This window comes from Cynocephalus volans, chromosome 14 (assembly GCF_027409185.1).
Source record: "Cynocephalus volans isolate mCynVol1 chromosome 14, mCynVol1.pri, whole genome shotgun sequence".
Classification (NCBI taxonomy): domain Eukaryota; kingdom Metazoa; phylum Chordata; class Mammalia; order Dermoptera; family Cynocephalidae; genus Cynocephalus; species Cynocephalus volans.
The window spans coordinates 98509188-98536001 of record NC_084473.1 but is presented as its reverse complement, the minus strand read 5'-3'; the positions used below and the strand labels follow the sequence as shown (position 1 = coordinate 98536001).

At 34.5% G+C, this 26814-nt stretch overlaps 1 protein-coding gene across 1 annotated transcript in view; it reads left to right on the top strand.

The window, feature by feature from the left end:
• The window catches only part of MRPS9 (mitochondrial ribosomal protein S9), a 56349-nt gene that overhangs the window by 4366 nt on the left and 25169 nt on the right, over positions 1 to 26814 (top strand). Inside the window, exons 2-4 of the mRNA XM_063078695.1 lie at positions 5344 to 5523; positions 24134 to 24196; positions 24285 to 24315. Coding sequence (XP_062934765.1) covers positions 5344 to 5523; positions 24134 to 24196; positions 24285 to 24315 — 274 coding nt within the window. The remainder of the gene's footprint in view (positions 1 to 5343; positions 5524 to 24133; positions 24197 to 24284; positions 24316 to 26814) is intronic.

Below are 26814 nucleotides of genomic sequence, written 5' to 3'. Positions count from 1 at the left end.
CTCCTAATAGCCTTCTAAGAAATGTTACTTTTGCTTAAGAAAACCAAAGTCAGTTTTTTGTTTTTTTTGTTTTTTTTTTTTTTTTTGCTTGCATCCAGAGACCTCTCTAATTGATGTAAGTTTAAACCTATTCAAAAAGTTACTACAATTACTCTCTTGGAGCCCTTATATTGTTTCTTTCTATCCACGTTTTGTCTAATCTGATTTCAGTTTTTACCTTTTTCCTAATTCCTCAAAGTATTTTCCCCCCTATTCAAATTAGCAGTTCATTCTTTGTTCCATTCTTATCCAGTGAAACTAAAGGAAACTCCTTAACACTGCTGTATAAAGTAGTGTGTTACACTGGCATTTGGCCACATTAGAGACATTAACTACACTGTCGGGATGTGTCTGCAGCTTTGGCAGCCTGCTTTGTTGAAATTATAGTTGTCTGACCTACTGATTATCTTTAAAAAGAAACAAATCTGTCAAGTGGTATCTATACTATTTCATAAACACAAAGTCTGAGGAAAATTCTCTAGTCGTAGCTTTTCGGTTAGAAATGGAACCTGTAGAAAATTTTGGGGGGAGTTGTTCTTAACAGTGGCAAATTCTCTCCAGGAATTCTTAGCATATGTTTTTAGCTAAATATCTGGTTTTTCACACACTCAGTCTTACTTTACTTAATGAATTTGTACCAATGAATAATGGACTCCTTTGACTGTAAATATTTTTATATGAATTCATTGCTGGAACAATTCAGAACATTTAATAAATATATTCAATAACCTGGTACTGATGCTGTGAAAATTTTGTAAATTTAATAAATATGAATTTCCAGAATCTCATATTCTTAAGCACTGTATAAATATGTCTTTGATGAAGGTCCCAAAGAGATTTTATGAAAAATAGCAAATTTGGGACATGTTTTTTTAAGCCTTTTCTAAATGAATAAGAACAATTTTTATAAATATGTTTAAACCTCATTTATGTTAAAACTAGGATAGCTGCCAATTGGTATCACAAACACTGGAGAATAGAGACTGACAAAATTATAGATCAAGTGAAGAAAGGAGTCTTCAAGCCAATAATCAACTCTTTTGTTTGAGAAGATGTTAAAATGTTGTAGGAACAAAAGAAGAAAAGAAAAAATGTAGAAGAGATAGATGAAGAAAATACAAAGGAATATTAACAACATGAAAGCGATATTCTACTACAACTATGTCACAATGTCAAGGACATTTTTAAAAAGGTTGGGTAATAGAAAGAAACTCTATGAGATAAGAAACTTTTGAGTCAAGAATGTTGAAGATAGACCAGTGATATAAAAGCTACAAAACCAAAGTGAGTGAAGTGAGCAGAACTGACACTGCGGAAAGAGGGAAAAAATCATGGAGTAAAGGCTTAAAAATCATACAGAATGCAGATACAAGGGTCAAGAAATAGCACTAAGAGAAGCTGATATATATGGAGATCAGAACATAGATAAATGCCTTGACTAAAGAAGAGAGCAGAATAAGTTGGTGAGAATTCAGTAGATATTTTTTTATTTCTGAAGTTGGTAGAAAAATACATTTAAAGATTTTATTCAGACATATTAATAGTCACTAGTAAAATAAGTGCAGGCTGTCTGTTGTCCAAATTGCTAGATCAAAAGAAATTTTTAAAAAACAAACCTTTCTTTTCCATATAGAAAAAGAAATAAAATAGGAGGGGAACATAAAAAATGTAAAGATCGGGCCGAGCCCGTGGCGCACTTGGTAGAGTGCTGCGCTGGCAGCGCGGCGACGCTCCCGCCGCGGGTTCGGATCCTATATAGGACTGACAAGTGCACTCACTGGCTGAGTGCCGGTCACGAAAAAAACGACAAAAAAAAAAAAAATGTAAAAATAAGATGAGTGATAAGACAGAGCAGCTATTAAAACCCATATAAGTAGGATATACTCATCTATTAAAAACATAGATTGGGTTAAAAAAAAAATCTAAAGTGGCCCATAATTTAAATGAAAAATATGGGCAATGATATTCCAGGGAAATGTAAATAGGAGGTTGAAAGGATTTCAGTATTATGATCCAACAGAATTGATTTCAAGATAAAAGTATTACATGGGAGTGGAAAACTTTATAATACCAAAGGGTACAATCTGCTGTAGGATGTTAGCTCTCTAGAACTAAATAGTACAATGAACAAACCACTGAAACATACAAAGGAAATATATAAGAAGAGAAAAGATAATTGACAAAGAAAATATTACAGATATTGTATATAAATTCCTATCTGTTTCTTTGGTATTATTCTCCTGGCTCACACCAAGCATGAATGGATAGTTACATTTTTTTTCTTAATTTTTTTCTTTTAGTTTTTCTGTCTTCACTTTACAACCAATGTAGCATTGTTCTTTGAATGTGAAGTATTCAGTCCATCAAACCTACCAACCCCTGCTCTTAGCAGACTTTCTCTTGTTTCACAAAGAAAATAGTGGCCATAAGGCATAAGTAACTTTACCTTTCTGCCTGTTCTCCCTCTCCTACAAATTGTTTTGTTTCTTTGTATAAAAGAAGAGAAGTTTCTCATTTTAACACTAATGCCTGCCATTTCCTCTACTCTAATGGTGTCAACATGATGTCTCATACATGGTATTAACATACCTGTATCTCTGACTCAGGTCTCTCCTGTGCACACACATAGCCCTCTGCCTCCTGGATATCCATCTCCTGGATGTCCATCAAACATCTCAAACTCACCATTCCCAAAACTGACTTCATCACTGTCCTCCCTGATCTTACTCTCCTTCTAGAATTCCTTCAGTGAATGGAGCCATATACTCATACTCTAGGAGGTTCATTTCTCCTCCTGAGGACTGTGGTTGGTGATTGGTGGGAAGTGTAGCAGTAACAACCTAAGAGAATATCTGCTGGATTTTGTTTGAATTATGCATTCACCTTTGTTATGAGTGGATTGTTCCAGCTATGTGCTAAAATGTTTTGTCATTATTTACAAATCTAGCAGTGTAATCATCCTTTTGGTAGTGGAATATTTGGGAGAATTATCTCTACTGTATTATCTGCTTTTCAGCCCCAAATTCATGCCTTTTGTCATGATTTGGGGGACAGAAATTCATTTTCTCTTCACTTTAAGTATGGGAAGCAATTTGCTCAAAGATATGGAATCATAAAAAACAAACAAACAAAACCCTAGGAAACAGTAAAAACATAAGATGGTAAAATTGCTAACCAGAGTTGGTGCTGTTGGTGTTTGGCTGTGGGCAGGGAGAGCAGTGGTATAAAAGCAGGCTATGTCTGTAAAAGAGCAGACTAACTCTACATAAGCAAGTTGTAGTCATGTTTTTACTCACTGATAGTAATACTGTATCTTTACAATCTTTACAAATAAAATGTAATCATTAGCAATATATTTAAAAAGGAGAAACTCATTTGTGCTCTCTTGAGGAAAAATTAACTGTAAAGTTTCATGGAACTTTAAATTGCCATTTTTTACCCATTAAAGTGTAGGAAGAAACAGTTTTTTCACTATCTTAGTTTAAAAGAGTTTAAGAACATAATTTTTACCATTAATTGGGTATTGTAATACTTGTCCTATATGGTTTTTTTTTTTTCTATTTTCTATTGTAACTCTAGTGTCAAATTACTATAGAGTCATGTGAACTTAGGATTCTCAGAGGGGAAAAGGCATGGATTTGGGAGGGCTGATGCTGGTGGACAATGTAGATGTAAGGAGATTTTTATGTTTATGAAAAGGGAAATGAGTGGATTACTAAGATTGTTTATGGAAATTCTTATTATAGTATAGTCATAAAGGCTTCCACATGTGGGATCTCATTCCATTTTTCTCCCCTTTTGCAAAAAGTAATGTAACTGCAAAATAGTATTATAATTTAAGGATCCATTTTCTGGCCATTTTTCTCTAGACCCCAGATTATATTGAGGCCAAACATCATTGCAATAAAATATCATCTTTTTCCTTTTTAGCAGGTCATATCCCAAAGTAATTCCAATTTTTCAAAATACTTGCTAAAGGACTATAATCAGGAGCACTTATTTGGCTACCCCTAATATTATACCAGTTGCTCAGAGGAAATACCTGGGGAGGATTGAAAGTCTCCAAAGGTTCAGGCCAGTTGGTAGGGACTTGAATTGCCACTCATTTGATTCCTATCTGTAGACCAAGTACTCAACCCTCAAATGGCACTTATTCAGTTGCTGTCTCATTTCTGTTGCTCAAACCTTTTGGTGGCAGAGTCCAGGAGCAGGTGTCAAAGGGAGGGACACCACTCAACCAAGCTCTCCCAAGCAAAAAGGCTCAGTGCACACTGAGATCAGTCCTCCGTATCTCTCCCGAGGACCCAACTGCCACATCCTCACCACTGGTTGGCTAATTGAGCTGTCCCATCTGGGTTGCCAAATTTGTTATGGGTAAGCACCTGCAGGGTCCTTGTCTATAGTGTATGCCAGTGGAAACACAAAGACAGCAATTTGAGCCTGTAACAGAAAGGAGCTTATTGGGTTGTGCAAACCAGGGGCAAGGTAGCCTAAAGAACCAAAACAAGCTCCACAAGTAGTTCTAGCTATAGGAACTTATACCCATTTAACAAGGGCTGTGTTATTTCTATGCACATTTAAGTGGGGATGAGCACCCATGCGCATAGTGGTGTCATGTATGTTACATGTGTCTCATGTTCTCCTGGGGGTGGAGATTTAAGGATTGAAATGAAGGGGAGTTGGCCTTGTCATCAGATGATGAGGTTACAAGCTAAGTCAGGGCTAGTGCGCAAACTGCCCAGTCAGGCCAAAACTGTTTTGGAGTTTGTGGTTGTTCTGCTGGAGGTTGTTACTGTGAAGTCGCTTTCTTACCCAATCAGCATTGTTGAGGAAAGGGGAGGAAAGAAGAAAAATTGATTAAGAAAAGAAAGGAATGGGGGGGGGGTAGCTCTCAGTTTCTGGCTGAGTATGCATTTGCCCCTGTTACAGAGAGTGGTGTTTTGCTATTTGTTCCATGTGTGTCACATACCATGACTCACTGACATTGACCAGTCAGTATTAAATATGGATGATTATAAGTAGATAAGGAGGTAGCATACCACTTATGAATATTTTGGGTTTTAATGTATTAAAATGCTAATGTTCTCTAAACTACTTTTAAGCCAGCTTTTGAGCAGGAGACAATTTCTAACAACTTTCTTAACAGGCCTTTTACTTTGTTTCCAAACTCCTGTCAGCTGAATACAGTACCATAATAAATAAGACAACTGCTTGAATATCCTGTTTTATTTAGAGAGAATGGCCTACAAGATCACCATTTAATTTAAAATATTTTCTTTTCTTTCCATTTGTATTTTCTGTTAGATATTAAGACTAAGACATACTGCAGTTGTAACAACAAAGAAAAATGTTGCAGCCTCAAGACGTGAAACTTACACAGAGGATTTTATTAAAAAGCAGATTGAAGAGTTCAACATAGGAAAGAGACATTTAGCCAACATGATGGGAGAAGATCCAGAAACTTTTACCCAAGAAGATATTGATGTAAGTACAGTTACTCTGTTGGAAAAGTAATTGCTATAGAATTTTAGATATTAAAAGCACTGAACTTCAGCATGAGCCCTTAGCTGTGTAAATTTTAATCAAACTGTCAGAATAAAAAAAAATATATGGTGCAAGTTGGAACCATGCCTCTTTGTTTTTGAAGCATTACAAAGTATGGTGAGCTATAGATTTTAATAAGAAATGAATACTTTTCTTGATTCGAGGTCATAGGAGCCACTATGAATACTTATACACTATTTGGAAATGTTTATCTTCTTGTGTAGTCTTGGGAAAGTCAGCTTTCTTTCCAAATGATAAAATAGATGGTAATGGAAATAGAGTTGAGTTTATAGGAAATCCTGTAAGTAAACCTTGGCCCAGTGTTTAATACTTTTTGGGTGGACATCCCAGTGTAAGAACTTAAATTCAACAACTTTGAAGCTTGTTCTAATTTTTTTAAAGTGACATCAAACATCCCATGATATTTTATATTTAACTGAAAAATAGCATCTTTGTATAGATTTAATATTTTTATATGATTTTAAATATATTATTTTAAGTCATTTTGTTATTTTATGCATTTAAATTTAATTCCCGTCTTTTTGTATTCCTTCCTCTTTGTAAATAGTACTGAAATATCTCTTTAAGGTGCCAGACCAACATTTTTCACTCAACCAGAGGATTTCTTGTTACCCTTCCAGGTCTAGGTGATTTGGAGTCGTGAACCTTGTAGCTGCTATTCTATTTTTGAATCTTGTGATAATCTAGACTGTGTTTAGGTATATTAAGAAAACTATATTTTCATAACACTAATTTTATCATAGATAATATAGGTATTGCTCTGTTTTTAAAAGAGGATACTGAGGCACAGAATGGCTAAGCATCAGGTTTAAATATGTAAATATGGAAAAAGGGAGAAGCTCTAAGATTTCAAAATTTGAACTTTATCTTCTTCCTTTATATGTGTCTTATTTCATATATCATAGACATTTGGTATTGTCCAGAATGTATATATAATTTTTAGCTAAGAGAGGTACATACTCAAAAAATTACAATTTTCAAAAAGAATGGAAGAAACGGATAGAAAGTAACTATCATCTGCATTCTCAAAAAATATGATTTTTTTCAGAATTAAAGAAAACGACGAAAACAAAATAAAATTTCCTCCTTCCCCATTTTGTACCATGTACCTTTAAAAATACAGGGGAATAGTGAGCATCTTGGCACAAATAGTCATCCAAATAGGAATATAATCTCTGCTCCCCTAAGTCTTCTCTCCAGAAACAACTTATTTGGCTGTTTCCTTTTTTTTTTTTTTTTTTTTGATATCTTCTTTATTGAGACATAATTCATATACCATTGAAAGTGTACAGTTTACTGGTGTTTAATCTATTCAGTGTTGTGCAGCCATGACCACAGTCTAATTTTAGAACATTTTCATCACCCCAAAATTAAACTGTACCCTTTAGCAGTCACTCCTCATTTCCCTCCTCCCCATAGCTCTAGGCAACCACTTTCTGCTTCCTGTCTCTATGGATTTGCCTATGCTGGACATTTTATATAGATAGAATCATACAATATGTGGTCTTTTGTGACTGGCTTCTTTCACTAAGCATAATGTTTTCAACATTCTTTCATGTGGTAGCATGTATCAGTACTTCATTTTTATTGCTGAATAATTTTTTATTGTGTGGATATGCCACATTTCTAAAATTAAGTCATCGGTTGATGGATATTTGGGTTGTTTCCATTTTTGGTTATTATGAATAATGCTAATATGAACATGCGTGCTATGAACACAAGTTTTTGTGCAAATATGTTTTTAGTTCTCAGTTATTTACCTAAGAAACCGTTGCTAACCCAAGGTCATGAAGATTAACCCCATGTTTTCTTCTAAGAGTTTTATAGTTTTCACTCTTACATTTATGTCCTTGATTCACTTTGAGGTATTTTTTTGTATGTCATGTAGGGTAGGGGAGGGTAGAGGTAGGGGTCTAGCTTCTTTCCTTTATGTGTGGATATTCAGTTGTTCCAGCATCATTTGTTGAAAAGCTTATTGTTTCCCCCATTGAATTCTTTTGTCACCCTTGCCAAAAATTAATTGACTGTAAATGTGAGGGTTTACTTCTGGATTATCAATTCTATTCCATTGATCTATATATGACTACTAAAGCTTTGCAGTAAGTTTCAAAATTGGGATATACAGGTACTTTGTTCTTGATTTTTGAGATCATTTTGGTTATTCCGTGCCCCTTGAATTTCCATATGAAATTTTAGGATCAGCTTGTCAGTTTCTGCCAAGAGGCAAGCTAGGATTTTGATAGCGATGATGCTGAATATTCTAGATCAATTTTGGGAGTTTTGTCATCTTAACGTTAAGTCTTCTGATCTGTGAACATGGGATGTCCTTCTATTTATTTAGATCTTCTTTAATTTCTCTCAATGATGTTTTTTAGTTTTCAGAATCTAATTCTGACACTTCTTTTGCTAAATTTATTCCTAATTTTTAAAAAAATTCTATTGTAAATAGTTTTGTTTATGGATATTTTGCAAGTGTATACAATTGATTTTTGTGTATATTTGGTATATTTTTGTATATTGATCATGAATCTACAACCTTACTGAATCCATTTATTAACTCATAGTTTTTTTAGTGGATTCCTTAGGATTTTCTGTATATAAGATATTGTCACCTGCAAATAGAATAGTTTTTCTTTTTTCTTTCCAATGTAGATGCCTTTTATTTCTTTTCCTTCCTTAATCACCCTGGCTAGAACCTCCAACAATGTAGAATAGAAATGACAGGAGTGGACATCCTTGTCTTGTTCGTGATCTTAGGGGGAAACACTTAGTCTTTCTCCACTGAGTATGATGTTTGGTCGTGGGCTTTTCATAGATGCTTTTTATCAGCTTCAGGAAGTTCCTTTACATACCTAGTTTGTTGAATTTTTGTTGTTGTTGATGTTTTTGTCATGAGGGGATGTTGAATATGTCAAATACTTTTTCTGCTTTTTGAGGATCATGTGGTTTTTGTCTTTTAATCTGTTGGTATGTATATCATATTAATTGATTTTTGGATGTTAAACCAACCTTGTGTTCATGAGATAAATCCCATTTTGTCAGTGTGTATAATCCTTTTTATATATTTCTGGATTTGGTGTGCTAGCCATTTTTTGAGTATTTTTGTTTCTAATATTGGTCTGTAGTATCTCTACTTATAATGTCTTTGATTTTGATACCAGAGTAATACTGGCCTCATAGAATGAGTTAGGAAGCATTTTCTCCTCTTCTGTAGAGTTCGTGAAGAATTCGTATTAATTCCTCCTTTATTGTTTGGTTGAATTCACCAGAGAAGCCATCTGGACCTGTGTTTTTCTGTTGTTGGTAGTTTGCTTTTTGTATTTTTACTGTTTGCTTTTAAAAATGGTCCTTCCCTTTCTCCTTGTGGCCTGTGTGTTCCTGAGTAACTGTTCTCAACAGGAGGATCTCACTACCCAACCGAGTTTACAGGCATTTTGGAGCAGCTCTTAACTACCTTTTTTGGATGTACATAGGGCATATTTAGCTTATTGAAAAAAACAGAATCATTCAACAGTTTTGTAATTCTATCTGAAAGGATAAACATTTCCACACTATAAGTATTAAAAATGAATGTTTTCAGTTGTTGGTTCATTGCTGGGATATTTATTCACAATATTAGTTTGGGATGTTAAAATTATTTTCATGAGGATTTAATTTATACAAAGTAGATGTGGCCTATAACTTAAATCAATTACCTAGTTAAAATTTCTAGGCCTACTATAGTTTTCACATAGGTAAATTAGGTGCCATGGTATCAGATCTAACCATTAGTTATTTAATATATTTTAAAAACTGGTTTTTCCATACTACTTATCTAAGTGCTAAAATAATGATAGCCAAAACCGTTTGTGAAATGTATTTAAGCAAGAATACTTTAGATTTCAAACAAGTCATTTCGTATATTAAAATATCTTTAAAAGTTTTTTGTTAAGGTGTTTACAACAGATAACCTGCTAACTCCATCTACAGTGTTCCTTTAACATTATTTAGAAAAATCTAAAAGGATCCTATGGTTTAGTGAATACATTATCCTTCAATAAGGTAGAAACATTTTTTACAATATATTTAGTTGTGGTTCTCAAAATATAGAATTATTTTCCAAAAAAATAAACCTTTACCACAGCTGTGTAAATGTGGGCGGTGACAGCTATTTTGTACTTTTAAAACTGTGTGTGTCTGTGGTGAAAGTAACTTAATGTCATTTTGTGTCATTGTGCTAAGGGAATATAATAAAAATCTCCCTTAAATTTAGCCTTTTAAGTAATGAAATCATGAATTAATCCAAAAAAACATTCAATTGCTTCTTAAAATATGTAGACTTGTAAAAATGAAGTTGAATTTTTTGTGTTGTGAGGAATATAAATGCAGAACATATAGAACCTTGTTATTAAATTGATTTCTTTTTTTTTGATAAATTCATTAAAATTATAATGATATTGTAGAAAGAAAGGTGTAGGACTTGGGATTAGGAGATTTCCTGAAGTGTCCTAACTAGCATTGTAATGTTGAGCAAATCACAGCTCTATCACTTGATTTTCTCATCTCTAAAATAATACGTTCTTGCCTACCTCAGAATATAACTAAGGAGCATGAGACTGAGGCAATGTGTTATTGTTCTCATTACTATTAATAGTCATAAATACAACTACCATAACTAGAGTCACTAGTTCTACAATTGCCTTTGTCACACAAGTCTTTCATGCCACCTGAGACTGAATGTTAGGGAGAATCATCTGAGATACTGTGGAGTACATTGATTTATCATTGATTTAAAGCGGAGATCACTTATCTCCTGTAGATTGATATTGTGTCTCACCCACTCCATACCTAAAAGCCCGCATGGAAGTGAGTGTTAGCCGTTTTCCTTGACACCACTGGCAATTCTACTGGGCTACACCTTGCTGCAAGTGATTGGTAGGCTTCACTGAGTCTCACATTTTGTATCAATTAACTGTTTTGACATTTTATTAAATTTAATGGACTCCTTTGGCACCTGAGTAGATGAAAAAGCAAAAGAAGACAGTGACAACCAACAGTTATCAAACCATTAAGATTATGTACCCATTACAGTTTCCGTTTTTGTTAATGTTTTTGAAGCTATTATTTTTATAAGAGGTTCAGCTGTGTGTATAAACTGAAAAAGAGTGTAATGAATCTTATTTAGTATTTGCTTGCTGAAAAAATACTTAGTTATTTCTAAAGACAAAAATAATTTTATCAAAATCAAGTAAGTATTTTAAGCTTCCATTGCAATTGCTATATTTAGAAATTATAATTTTTTAATAATATGTTTGGCCTTTAATATGTCAATTAAAACTAGGTACAGTAATTTTTCTCTTATGTAATATGATCAGGAAATTAGATGTTTCACAAAAGGGAATATTCCAGATAAATAGAACGTATTTTTAATTGTAATTTGTAACAAAAACTACCACCATGTCTGGAAAACCTGTGTATGTGTGAGGTGCTGTCTAGGAGCCTGTTACACGTTAATATTTATAAAAACCTTCTGGGGTAGGTATCTTTTTTATTATTTTTTTATTTTTTATTTTTATCATGAGGATACCAAGGCTGTAGAAAGTCTTTCTGTATCCAAAGACTGTGTTTTTTCCACACTTTCCAGAGATTGTTTTTTTTGGATAACATTTTCTAAAATAAATTATAATCTCCCCAGTCTTATTTAGTAGAGTATAGTGAGTATAATTTAACCTCATGATGCCTTAGGATTTTCCTTTCGAGTGTGGTTGTTAACCCCTGACTGTGGCTCATGGTGCATGTTTGTCCCTGTACTGAATGGCCTGGCTATGGATTGTTACTGATTCTTGTCATCTCCTTTCCTGTCAAGATGTCTTAAGTCTGTTACTGCCTCTAGCTGCTCTCACCTGCCTTCCAGCCTTCTGGCATAACTAAACCTGTTAGGCATGTGAATTAAAACTAAGAACTGTTGGACTCTGAATAAGTACCTATACGCTCTTCCAACTAAGTAAAATCCATGAATTTATGTCAGCTAATTCAGCTTTTGATGGGTCTTTTTCATTGATTTCTAGGTTTATAACTTTTTTTCAGAGGGTTGAGTTTGAACAGAAATCTGACCTCACTAAATACAGCATATATACTTTATGGATGGAAGTTATACCTAGCTAATCTTAAATGCTAGTGTTTCCTTATTTTAATAAGGCTAGAGTACAGATGTGAGTTGGTAAAATAAAAAGAAATGTGATGGATAAAATTTTTGAATAAAAGTAATTCTGCTTGTCACTTTTGATATTCATTTTAAAGTTACATCATTTAGAAGATGTATTATAGTATTGTATATCTGTTGGAATTTTTAAAAAATTACTTTGCTATAATTAATGCTCAATCTTTTTATTAAATTTATATAAAATTATTATTTTTAGTTGGCACAATAGCAAATTAACTAAAAAGAAATTAGTCATTGGAAGGTATAGATTTTCTCTATTTCAAAATAGTTTAATTTTTGCCTAATTTCTTGAATTATATTGAAAATAAATAAACTACCCAATGAACCATTATTATAGTGCTACTGATAACCTTCAAAATATCTAACAGGAAGAAAAACAGGTAGCCTCTCACAATTAGTAATGTATACGGTGTTGTGCTGAAAGAACTTTAAATTCATGCTAAATATTTTGAGAATAGCATGTGATAGGTTCTCAAACTCCTGTTAAATAAACCTATCACAGGTTACTGCCAAATGTTGATCAGTATGTAAAAGTTATTTTTGGCTGTAACAGTATACATTACTGTTAGGAGGAATCTGTCAGATGGAACATTGAGCTGTGTGGGTTTTGTTATTCATTGTAAAGCAGTTACAAAACAGGATTTTATGTATATGGAAACTAAAGAAGTAAGCCCATGAGTGTGTTACAGAGGCAGGGCAGAAACAGTGTCCCTTGTTGACCCCAAGGCTAGAGGGTAGCCAGGTGAATAGTGCAGCCAAGGCCTGTGGAATTTTATAGACGTTATAACACACTGTTATGCTAGAGCAGACATAAGGTAACCATGATTGCTAATCTGTTTAGTGTTGTCTTTTAATGCTTTCCCATGTGCCATCAAAGAATCTTTTCCTCAGAATCATGCTGTAAACACAAGAAAGTTGAGGACCACTGACATTTACATTTTCCTTTTTGAATTAAGCATGTAGTAGTTATAAATTTTAGGTTGGAGACATTTCAGTTATATTAAATATTATGAGTACAGACTTGCACTTTCATTTACCAATGTCTTTATTTGGGAATTAAAAGTTCTTCATTATTAAAGAATTTCAGGGAAAAAAAGCCAGCAAATTGATATATAACACTGCTGAAGTCTACCAATTACTTTTTAATTGGTATTATAGACCTCTCTGAAACCAGAATGTTTTATTCTCCTAAGTGTGAATATGCCGTATGAAGTTTCTCTAATTGATTTGCTGTGCCCATTCCATTTGATGTATCATTTTTCACAATATTTCATAATTTGTGCTCACTTCTAATGAACAGAGTCGTTAGGACAGGCATGTCTAAGTACAACTGACAGCTAACATTAGGTGCCAGATGCAGTTTATAAAGCTACGTAGAACTGTAGAGAACAGTTTAAATAAATTAGCACCTGTACATTAGTCTCACTTGCTGGTAATTTATAAGCGAATCAGTAGAGATGACATTTAGGTAAGTCATTGATCAAGTTAACAGCTGCAGACCCACTGCCCAGCTGGGATACCTAATTAATAGAGATTGCATTCCTGACCCAGTGCTTCTCCTGAGTTGAGTCTGCAGTCCTTTTACACTTTGACTGCAGCCTAAGAATATAGTCAAATATTTGCCTTCATTTTAGGGAACTGTTGAATTATCACTATTCTAGTTAAAATATAAAATGTAAGTTTACTAATGAAAACTACCTTACTCCATTACTTATTTGGATTAAATGCTTTAAATTTAGTTTGTTTCTTTTTTTTTCTTTATGTCAGTACTTTTTTGTTTTGGATTTAGGTTAAGCATATGTGGCATGCTGTAATCTGATAAGTGTCTAAGGTGTTCTATACTTATCATTAAATGTATATTCCATTTTTTTCTTTTGGAAAAAATAGGGGTCTTTTGTTCCTTGACCAACTAACCATATGTAACATTAGTTTAAAACACCAAAGAACTTTGCTAAGTTGAATTCCATACAAATTTTAGAATTTAAATAGGAAATAGTAAGCTAGAAGTTATTATGGGAAAATGCCCTTTGTTTTCTATTCCTGTGGCACAGAGTTCCTTCTGCATGAATTTAAAACTGAAATATTAAGACATCAGCAACTTTAAATAAGAGAGTAAGGCAATGATTTTGATATCTATTTCAGATATATGGACATGGATATTGATGTTTGAATACCACTGTGTTTATTATAGGCCACACCCAAAGTCTGATTCTTAGACTGAGAAAAAGTCTAATGAAACGCAAATGTTAAGTCTAAAACAAACAATATTTGGTTAGCAATATTGTTTTGAAGCTTCTTTAAGGATCATTAATTGAGTCCCAAGTAGTGTATATATTTTTGTTTTTGTGGAAGTGTTGGGAGTTTCTTAGTTTATATAGTAATTCTTCATGTAGGTTGCTTAGAAGTGAAAAAATACTTATTTCAGATAATTATGAAATTTCTGTTAATTCTTTCATGGTTGAAAAACTTAGTTCAAGTGGGCCAAATCACAATTGGGATGTGAGATACCAGTTTTCCTCTAGTTTTAAGATACGTGGAGGCCTAGGTCACTTGCTGCTGGTACTTTTTTTCTAGTGCCTAGTAAATGACACACATACATCGTGGAACCAAAGAACATTAACAATGAACAGACAGGTTAACGTTAACAGAGAGTTCTTCTTTCACCCCCTTCTTCCAGTGCTTTTCTTCCACCTATCATTACACTTAAATTTTGCATTATTTATCAGGCTAATATAGATGCTTCTGAGTAATGTATCAGGAGAACTGCTTAAAAAGACTGAGATATTCTTAAGCTTTCTTTGCTTTCATGTTTCTCATTTTATTCTCCGCTACTTCTGAACCTTTCCCAACCAAATCTTTACCCTAACTTTTATGTGCAAAAGCCCTTCTACCCCAACCATTTTTGTTACTTATTCCTTATAATAATTATATTATTTGAAATACCATCCTTGGTATGAATTTTATAGGTCAAACTTAATTTTTTTCATTAAATTAGACAACTGTCTTTGCAGTGACTCTGTGTTTTGGGAAGCCCCAAGGACTCAGGAGATCAGCCCATGGAGGAATTTATCTTCAGTGAAGTGTTTGCCCAACATGGGGCAAGGCTGTCAGGTTTGAGGGGTGAGAATGAAGTTGCTTGTCTGCAAGGAGAGCTTGGGGAAGTCTCTCAAGCTGGTGACTTTTGAGAGAAACTGATTGAGGAAACCAGGGGACAAATTAGTGGAGGTAAGGGTAGAGATGGAGAGTTAAATACTATATTTGGAAAAGCTTGAGCAAATGTCTTTCTACCAAAATAAACGTCAAGTCTCAATGTCCTATATAGAGAGACCATTTTAGGAGTGGGCAAAACTAAAATAGTAGGGTGTGTGCTACCGAGCTAGTTTTTCCTAGCCTGTGTAATCCTGGTGAAATCTTAACTTTGGGAGTTGTGGGGTGGGAAGGTGATCTAAGAGGAAGAAAGCTGGAAAGCTGTTATGCTCCCCCAGTGGGTCTTGCCCCCACTACAGGGGTATAGTGGGGTGAGCTCCCTGTTGTGCCTGAGGCAGAGCCTCTAGTGACAAGAGACAGCAGTAACTTCAGCAAGATCGTGCCTGGTGCTGAAATGCACACTGCAGCACATATGTTTTGCTGCTTATCAGATATGTAGAATTTCCAATAGTGGCATCACTTCCAGCATCAGGTTTTGGAGAGAAAGACGATAGTGTCCCCTCCTCTCCCCATCATCTCTGCTCTTAGGATGGTGTGGGGAAGAGTTACTCTGGAACTAGACTGAAAGCCACACTGCTGGGAGGAGGCGAGTTCGAGAGGGTGCTCCCTGGAGGGAAACAAGGCTCTGTCCTTGTGAACCCTGGAAGAGGACTCTGTTCCTTCAGGTGGATGTTCCTCAGACACAAAATGGAGGTGTACGCTTGTTGTTTTTGTAGTCATTTGTTTTGTTGGCTTCTTCCTTATGCTTTGCTTCTAGGAAGAAGGAGTTGTGAAAACAAGCAGAATTTTCAGTATTTGTCACAACTATTTATATCTTTTTCTTTCTAGTAGCAAATTAAGATTAACTACAGAAAAGAGCAACAAAAGGGTAGGGCGACAAGAGCTGGTTGGGAAGACTGATTGGGAAAGTGGAATCTTTTGTGATATTCCTCTCATTTTTACCCCATGTACACATTTCTTGGGTACACACGCGTGATACTCTCTTAGCTTTTTCCCACCACTTCCTATATGTAAATGTTTCCACCCCATCCCCAGCTTTGAAATCCAGGCTGAAATGGGGGACATAATCCAAGTTCTCTTGCCTTTATACAGAGTAAATTATAGCTATTTTGGTTAGTATCAAAGGGCCTCAGTAGTGCCAACAGAGATGTTCAGAAATGTGGCTTTATGGTTGGTTTTCAGGATACTGAGTTGCCCATTAAGGGCCCCAAGGAATCAAGTCATAGATCTGAAGAATTAAAATGCCACTGACCAACCCACTTCTCAGAAGAGAAAATTAGGAATGGTAATCGTGACTAGCTTCATCGTAGAAGTCCCCCGTTCAAAGAATATTTGGTTATTAATACTCTCCTGACAGTGGATATTTGTTAACATTTGTTTTGTTAAATTACAGACTTTAATGAAGTTAATGCTGAGATATGCCTCAGTAACATAAGTACAGTGCTGTACTGCATGAAGGATTTGATTACAACAGTCTAGAGCTGCGTGGTTGCTCCTAGCTTTGTGTGATTATTTTAACTAAATTTAATTAATATAAAGTAAAATTGAAATTTACTTCCTCTGTTGGTCAAGCCACATATCAAGTGCACAGTAGCCACATGGGCTATGGCTATCATATTGGACAGCACAGATGATAGAATATTTCCATCATCAGAGGAGTTTCTATTAGATAGTGTTGGCTAGAGAATTGCTCCTTCATTTCATCCAAAAGAGTTTGTATGTTTTGCCTTGTCTTATTTTTAAAAAATAGAACTTGGAAGTATAAGTAATATCAGTGTGCAACTTTGTTTTTATATTGTCTTTCATTGAAACAATCCAAAATAGTTGAAAAATTGGTTTTGAAAACAGTTCGATAATACTACAAAAGAGTAACTAGAAATGTAGAAGTATAGAAAATGGTTGCTTTTATCTGAATGAAATACCAAATCTTATTACGGTAATTGTAAATTACAGAAGAGCAAAAGATTCATATTTATATGTATTTATATATGTATGTTCCATGGATGCTGGAACCAGAACTGAGAAACATCAAAACATTCTAGATTAATAGCAATAGCAGTAAATATTAATTTGTATACTTTTTCTTAAGAAAAAATTTAGTCACATGGAAAAGAAGAAACTACAAGCATACTCATATGACCATCACCTAAATTAAATAACTTTTAACATTTTGCCGTATTTGCTTCAACTGTATATTTTCTAGCTGAACTATTGTATTTTAAAGTAAAATACAAAGTAAATTACAAACATCATAATGCTTCACCCCTAAATACTTGAGTATACATCTTCAAAAAATTAAAACTTTTTTTATATAACCACAATACCATTATCACATCTAACAAAATTAATTTGAATATAGATCATAGCAGAAGGTGAAAATATTTGTAGATGAGTCTGTATTTATGTTTCCCTAATTGTCTATAAAATGTCTTTTATGGTTGATTTTCTCAAGAGCCCTTGCAATCCATTTGGTTGTTGATTTATCCTTTGATTGCCTGCTATGTTCTAATACTGTAGTAAGAAATTAATGACTAAGACAAGATCTTTTGCCTTCAAGAACTTACCTGCCGACATAACCAAGGTAAAAATCATATATCCAGAAAAAAGGGCATGGGAGAAAGAGGAACTGGTAGGAAGCAAAGTAAGTTATTTGAAAAGCAGCCTTGGGTGTGCTATTTGGTTACTTAAATGGAAAAATCCTAAAGGCAGAAATTGTTTGGAGCTACGGAAATAGATCTTTCTCTACACAGATTTTCTTGAAAGGAAGAGGATCAAAGATAGAACTCTGAGAGAACCAGCATTCAAGGGAGGAGCAGAGGTATGCTTAGAAGAGACCAAGAAGGAACTTGCAGAGGGTGGGAGGGGAATATGGTCACAAGGAAGGAGGGAGACAGCAATCTCTTAGGGATGAGACCTGAAAGCAGGTGGTGGGATTTGAAAAGAGGCCTTGGTGACCCCTGACAGAGCAGTTGCAGGACCAAAATTGTGGTGAGGCCAGATTGAAATCTGTGGAAGAAAGAAGAGGGCATTTCAGGGTGCGTGTGGATGCTTCTAAGGACAGGAAAGTGAATGAGAATTGGAGTTATTTATTGGCCTGGTCTTATACAGTCTTGTTTGGATGGCTCTTTCACATGAAGGTTGAGCTTGCTCACAAATGTGGCAGCAGTTGGTACGTGAAGGAGAAAAGGTGATCAGCAGCCCTTTGTGATTGCTGTGATGTAATACGGAAGTTGAAGGCGGTGACAGGAGAGGGAGAGAATGGAATGGCCAGGTGATGTGCACCCTGAAAGAGGATCATGCTGCTGTTTCTCGCAGGTGGCAGGACCTTAGATGAGCACAGAGATCACTTTAACAGGGATATAAACAGAGAAGAGAGATAACTGAGAACCCAGTGGAGTAGGGAAGACTTCACGGGGGAGGCTGCATTGTTAAATGGAGAAGTAGAAAGACAGAATTCCAGGCAGACAAAACAATATGTAGAGGCAGTTGTTTAGAAAGGAAGAAATAACTGATAAGAAAAGACAGATGAAAAGTTTCACTGAAAAAAGTAACTGACCACGCTCTGTGTAACCTATGTATAGTTTTACGATAGCTCCTATGTATGTTTTTTGTGCTATATTATTTTATTTATAATATTGCAACAGCCTGTATATTTGAGATTATACAGGCTCCTGTCCCCACTGATAGAATGAGATCAGGAGCCATTTCTCATTTGTCTTTCTCAAACAGCAGAGTAAGGTAAATATTTGTTGAATAAAATGTATTAAAGTAAATGACTAATTTTTTTCCTGGCTTTTTCTTCAAATTTTACCACTAGATAGCTGAAAGTCTTTGATGTCAAGGAAGAAGTAAATCTGTTACCTGAGAGAACTATATTTGTTCCCTGGTATAGACAAAGAAGAGCACATTCTGAAATTAAATTTTAGAAGGTTCAAGTTCTGGCTTTGCCATTTATTTCAGTGTGATTTGGGGCTAGCTTACTAACTTTCTTCTTCATCTGTAAAATAGAGCTAATGAATGCATGACTATTTTACAAGCCTTAAAACGATATGGGAAATAATGTGCTTTACATAGACTGGAAAAGTTTGTATAGTTAATTAACATTTATTGAGTGCCTGCTATGTGCTGTGCTTTTACAAATGTCTTATTTGATCCTCACAACAACCAGGTAAAGTTGATGTCCTTACTATTCAGAATCACTGGGAGTGGTGGTATTTGAAAAACATTATTATAGTTATAGTAAGATCCAATAAGGATTACATGTTGTTATTTACACTTTCATCCTATTTTCATGTTCATCACTCCCTTTCTCCTGAATTTTGCAGTGTGGTGAATCAGGTCGAAGCTTCTCCTATTTTATAGCATGTAAGGCCCTGCCCAAAACGTTTCTATAGGCTGTTCAACTCAATACTACTCAAAATTCTCTTGTTCTTTTAAATATTCACTATTTATTTCAAAAGGGTATTCACGTACTTGCATTTTAACAACTTTGTGTTAACTGGGAGTTAAGCAGACACAGAAAGCAACAAAATTATTTTTTCATAAAAGCCAGGTAGTCTTTTGTTTGCTTCAGAATTTGTAAAAAAAAAAAAAAAATCTGTGTAGAACGTGCATAGGAGGTAATGGAAGTGATAGGTTAGGTCCTATTAGTATAATTCCATGCATGCTAAACAGATGGGAGACAGCATGCTGGAAAGGTACCTTTTCTGTTTTATATGTTTTGTTATTTGCTTTAAGAACCACTGGTTTATTTTACTCATTATTCCCTCTTTTGTTCCTTTTTCTTCCATCCTTTGTTTTTTATTGTTTTTACTAAATTTGCAAGATTGCTTTTTATCTGACATGATATCTTTTGCTGTGGACCTTTTCCACAATATTGGGTACAATACCTAATACTGCAATACCTAATATAGTGAGAGATTATAAATTAATGAATATGTATTATTTACTTGTAGCCAAGATTTTTTTAAAAAGCAAAGCCATATTTCCTGAGCCTTTCAGTTGAATTTCAGAATACTTCCAGCAGATTCTTTGTTGGCTTGGTTTCATTTTTTTAAAGCAGAGATTGCCTTTAAGTCCTAGGCTTTTTTGCAAACGATAGTTTATTTGCACTTCTACCAATTAACTTCCTTGTGACTTTTGTAAATCTTAGTTTTCATGATAAATCCGACTGTCGCATGGAATTCTTCAATTTTCATTTCCCTCTAGGATTCTATTCAATGGTCACCTAAGTTAACAGTAATTTTCATATTTGAAAATGATGCCAGTGATGGCTGGAAACTCATTTGAGAATCAGTTGGATTGTCTCCCTTGTGATGATGGTGAGTTTACCCTAAGAGGAAGAGTTGTGCTTAGTCTTCAAGGCTGGCTAATGTTCTAAAACCGGCCTTCGATTCAATAGCCCTTTTGCTAAGAATCTAACCAGCTTGAGGCTGCTGTGCATGACTGTGAGAAAGAGGCCTGAAGTCTAGCTGGCTCCTGAGTGCTGTGGGCTAGTGGTGGCCTTGCCGAGATGGGTTGTGTTTGGGAAGCTCTGTTTATTTTTTTTTTAATTTTAATATTTTTACCACCTTTTTATTTTGAAACTCTTCAAATTTCCAGAAATGCAGTGAATGCAAACACACACACACTCACACAAACAGACACACACACACACCCTTCACATAGATTTGCCGATTAACATTTTGCCACATTTCCTTTGTCTCTCTGTGTGTGTGTGTGTGTGTGTATCTATCTATCTATCTATCTATCTATATATATAATAATTTTTTTAACTGATCCATTGGAAATTGCAGATATCAAAAACTGCATCTATAAATGTATCAGCATATGCTTAACCCCTAAATACATAGATCCTTCAAGCCATTATCTCCCACAATACCATTATCACATCTAACACAATTACAGTATTTCTGTAGTCTTTATTGAAATTTTCCCAGTTTTCCCCCAAATTTCTTTATAGCTGACTAGCTGTCTTACAGAATCCAGGCCACTTGTCTTGTACACTTGTCCCACATTCCAGCTCTCTGATTGCTTCCTCAGGATCAGATTTAGAACACATGAACGATACTGTGAGTGATACTGTGTCCTTCTCATTGCATCACCCCAGGAGGTCAATTTGTCCCACTGTTGATGAGGGAAAGACTGATCTCTTGAATAAGGTGGTGACCACTAGACCCCTAGAAAGCTACTTTTAGTTTAAAAGTAGCTTTCTCTCTTTGTAACTAGTAAGTAATTTGCAGGGTATTATTTTGAGTCCATGTGAATTTTTTATTCTCCTATACCTTTCAGCCAGTGGCTTCAGCATCTGTTGATGTTTGACCCTTGCCCAAAGTGATAATTAACTTAGAAGTTGTAAAGCAATGATTTTCTATTTTTGTCAGTTCTTGTACTTTTGTAACTGGTATTGTTCAGTAAAGAAGTTTTCTTTCTCCATTTGCCTTTCTCCCTTACAGTGTGTGTGCACGCCCATACACATAATACACTTAAATATTTGTGCACCACATATTGAGTGTGTTATAAGGCATTGTCATTGTTCTTTTGATGTTCAAATGGTCCCACATTTGGCCAGTGGGAGCCCCTTAAAGCTGGCTCCTGTGTCTTTTTGAGTGCTTCCTTGTTTTCTGGCACAGGAATATGTCTTAGGCTCATTTTGTACTTTCTCTGTCTACAATCAGCCATTTCTCTGAGATACTCAGTTCCTTATACTGAGAAATTGTATTTAGAAACCAAGATTTGGGTGCTAGGGCCCACCATTACTCTCGGGGTTCCATTGCTTTTATGCTCTTTCGGGGAACAAAACTAGGAAATCATATTTTTTAAATATTATGGGAAATAATATTTTTTAAAGATCATGGGTTATATTGATTTGTCTAAATTATACCTAGCATTATAGGTTTTTCCTTTTCTTCTTTTATGTTTATGTCTCCTTTACAATAAAAGTTTGGTCGCAATAAAATTAATGTATTTACTTATTTGCTTTATGCTTCAATATACACAAAATATTTCAGAATTATAATATAAATATTATGACTCACAATAGCCTACCAAGTAAAGTTGAAGATTTTTTTGCAATTATTTTTTGTTGTTAGAAATTAGATTTACTTGTTTCTTTTACATTTTTAGAGTTTCTTTTGAAAATTTAATTCTTTAATATGTAAAACATTAAAATGCTTCAAAGTTTAACTGTATACGAAGGTATATCCAGGGGAGTCTTGCCCTCATCCCTGTGCCCCTTGCCCAGCCCTTAAGAGATAATGATTTTTATTAGTTTCTACTTTATCCTTCTTATATTTATGTTTGCACTAATATTTTGTTCTTATAATTTAATGAGTAAATTGTGCTTATGTTGTGTACTTATGGGGGTGTATCTTTTGGGTAAACTGGTGAAAGTGGGATTGCTGGGGTGAGTGTGTACGTAGTTTTGTGAGAGCACTCTCATCCCGCTGCAGAGAGTGTAGATTTGCCCCACTAGGAGTGTGTCTGTGTTTCTTTACAGACTCGCCCCAGACTTTTGAACTTTTGCTAGTCCTTTTAGTTGAAAAGTATTATCTGAGTGGTTTTAACTGTACTTTTCTTATTATGAGTACATCTGAGCCATGTTTTTGTTTTTTTTTTTAAATGTAGTTTAATTGGTCAATTTTCTTTCTTTTTCTTTTTGGCAGCTGGTACACGGATCAAACCCTGAACCTTGGTGTTATCAGCACCATACTCTAACCAAGTGAACTAACCAGCCAGTCCATGTCCCATGTGAATCTTTTTTGTTTTGTTTTGTTTTAATTGCTTCTGAATTTTGAGTCATAGTGAAGAAGGATTTTCCCATATCTAGTTTATAAAGGAATCCACCCATGTTGTGTGCTAGTACTTATTTGGTTTTATTTTGTATGTTTAGCCCTCTGACTCATTTGGAGTTCATGGTGTACGGTGTGAGTTTCAAGCCAGTTTTATCTTTTTCCAAATGGCATTCAGTTGTCTCAATATCACTTATCAAAAAGTCTACCTTTTCTCTTGCAGGGAAGTAAGGGAAAGAGGTCACTGGTTCAAAAAAAAAAAAAAAAGTTTTACTAAATTAGCACTCTGATGTTTGATCTAAGTTTTCTTAAGTGTCAGTTTTATTGGGCAAAGCCTGAAGGAGAGATTGAAGCTTGACTTAGACACATCTGGGCTTCCTAATATAATTGAATTTATACCTCAAAATTATAGGTCCCTGCTTTTGATCCAACACATTTACTGTGTGAATGGACAGGGAAGGCCCATCCTGAGAGCAGGCACTCTGAAGAGCAGCACTGGGTTTAAATGTACCACCAGTTCATGTAGAGTTCACATCCAGTTAGTTCACATCGGGTAAGATCCCAGGCCATGGGCTTCACCGGACACTATTCAACAAGCAGGAAAATGCATATTTTGTTGTTCTTGTTGTTGTTAATTGTGAGGAGGTGTATTGGAGAAGATACTGAAGGCATAAGCATTGTTCTCAAGTGGGAGGCAGTATTCCTGCTCTCTAGGAGGTGGGTGTATTTGAAAATTGGGGGGGTTAAGATTGGAAAAGGACCAGGAATGAATGTTAAATGACCTGCAGTATGGAGGAAGGTTGCCTATAAGAGAGCTGTCACATCCAAAGTGCCAATAGCATTTCTGTTGAGAAACACTTAAGAGAACCTGTTTGGAAAGAATGGAGTTTAAAAACTCTAGGAAAAGTTTCAGAGATGTCATTGTGGATGAGACTTAGAGCCTGCTCTTTCCAGCATTTTGTCTTTGATATTTGCACGACCACCTGGGAGGTGGAAGGATTGCTCTTCAGCACATTACCACAGAAGTTGCATGGGAGCACCTCTAGCTTTCCTTTAAAGATAAAACAGAGATTAGTTGTGGTATCCCATTCAAGAAGTGACATTTGAAGCTGACACTTGAAAATTGTCAATAACTAGCTTAATAGTTACAGTTTTTTCTTTTGGGGGATGTGTGTGTAGTAATTTTAATATCCCATTGAAAAGATTATGAAATGAGATAATGCATGTGAATTTCTAGTTCAATGTCTGGCACATAGTAAGTATTTGATACCTATTAGTTATTAACTTGTTTTTATAATACTTGCTAATTAATCTTTGTGTGTATTTTCAGAGAGCTATTGCTTACCTTTTTCCAAGTGGTTTGTTTGAGAAACGAGCCAGGCCAATAATGAAGGTAGTTATCTTAATTACTATTTTTAAAAATTTCACTTAGTTTTATATGTTACAGTAATTATCTAATACACTTTTAATTTATTTTACAGCATCCTGAACAGGTTTTTCCAAAACAAAGAGGTGAGTTTGCTAACAAATGAAATAAAGTTTTTTGCAGTGTTAGATTACATATCAGCAGTTGCTCACATATTACAGAATTGCCCTCCTATGTCATGATAAACCTGAAATAGGTCAAAAATATTTTGCAATTGATAATGATTGGCTGAAGTTTGCAAACTTTTTTTTTAATTGAATGATATTAAAATTACATCCCGCTAGAGGTTGTGCCTGTACTGTTGTAGCACTAATTATTTGCATTCTGATACACCTGTTTGAGGTTGAGTTTGGTACAGATCTGCTGGCAACTTATTCAACTTTTGTTTATATGCAAATTTTTTTTTCTTCATTGTGGGAGCATATTTTCATTGAATATAGATTTTTTGTTGTTGTTGTTGTTCTTTCAGCACTTTAATGTTGTGATTCCATTGTTTCATCTTGCATTTTTTCTGATGAGCAGCTAGCCATCATTCTTATTGTGTTCCCTGTTTTCTCTGGCTTCTTTTTAAGATATTTTTCTTAATCTTTTAAATGTGTAAAAAAAAAAAAATCTTGAAGAAAATACACAGCAAGCTTTCAACTTGCCAGGAAATTAAATATATATTTACTATACGTTATAAGCTTCTTATCCAATGTGGACTGGTGGTAATTGTCAGTTAGTTTTAAAAGTATTAAAGCTAGAAAACATTTCTTAAAAAACACTCAAAATATAAACTTGCATTTATTTATTCATCTTTTGATATACAGGATTTTTTTTGGAGTATATATCTGTTCCTCCCTATTTCTTTTGTATAACCATGCCCTGATGCATGAACATAGTTTTTCAGTTTTGATTTCTTTACAGTAAAGCAAAGAACTTAAAGAAACTTCTTTAGAAATATGAACTTTTTTATGTTTCTGTGAATTTTTCCCCTCAACCACACCAAAGGTGAACAATTCTTTTCTTAGCAACTTCCTGTTAAGTCTTTCTAAAGCCTCCAACTTAGTTTTCATGGAAGCAGCAACTTTCTTTTCTTTTTGCACTTATATTTCATCTGTTTATGTAGTACTAAATTCATGTAATTATAGAGATAAGTAGAACTGTAAGAAAAAGGTTTGGGAGTAAACACAATTGACTCTTAGTAAGCATGTAACTCAGGAGCAAAAATGTGTTGGATCTACTAGAGAATAGCTTGCTAGCCACAGATGCTCAGTATGCAGGCAGAATTAGTATGTTTTAGAGTTAATTAAGTAGAGATTGGTGAGAGAGCAGATATTTCCATAGAAAATACATTGATTTACATTGATGTTTCTGCTAAGTCTTACCTGTGTTCAGTGCTAGGCATTCTATCATTCTGCTCCACTTCACTCTTTGAAATAACTTTTATTTTGAATCTTATTATAAATATTTTGAATCTTTTAATAAATATTTTCTATCTTTCATATTTCCTCAATTCTTAGACATGGTTGTTTATAAAATATAACATCAGTTTAATAATAGCTCTTGAGGAAATAACAAATGAAGGCTATATTAAAAGTGCACATCAGTTTTAAAGATACAGTTCAGTTTTATAGAAATAAAAGTATATGCACAAGGCACGATTACTTATATCTAGTGGTTTTTCTGTAAATGTTTGTAAAGACAGTGATTTTTTTCTTTCTTTTGGACTTTTCTATTTTTCCACCTCTCATAGGCTCCTCGCCTATGTCTCTCCCTGTCTTTGTTCTATGTATCTCTGCTAGTTGCGTCTCTTCTTGTATATCTACCCCTCTGAGACTGGTTTGTTCTTTCAAATCATGCAAGCTTCTCAGTATTAAAAGTTTATTGTTACTAGCGGCTGGAATGTAACTGAAACTTCTGTACATCCCTGCAAAATGCCCATGTGTTATTTTGAAATTGTCAGTGTTGGTAGGATTATCTTACATTGCAGTTAACTGTATTTAACTATATTTAAATAGTACTCCTTTAGAATTAGCAAAACATTTTTTGCTGCCTACTACCTATCTCCCAATTTTGTTGTTCTTTATAAATATGGAACAACTTAATTCTGTGTGTGTTAAAAAATATCAGCGAACTTTAGGATTGGATCAGTTATGGCTCTTGTACTGCCAGTTTCCTTATTAAAAGATGAAAGCTTCTAGGCTGAGTTAACATAAAAATCCTGTTTGTACTCTGTTTAAAGCAAGTCATAAAAATACTGAGAAGAACAAAGATACATACTGCATTGGTTGACAAAGGCAAAGAGTAGCACCTAATATTAGACAAGATGGAATTTGAGGAGGGTGGGGAATGATTCAATGAGACAAGAATGTTAATTTATATTGATAAAACCTAATGTCAGTTAAATGGATTTGATGACCATGAACCTTTTTGCACCAAACATTTAGCATTGAAATATTTAAGGCAAAAGCTGTTAACTAAGCCTATAAAGAATTTGAATAATGCAGCATGATTTTATATCTACAGATACAAACACAATACATATTCTACGCAGATGCCTATGGGATATTAATAGAATTAATATCATAAAGAAAACCTAACAG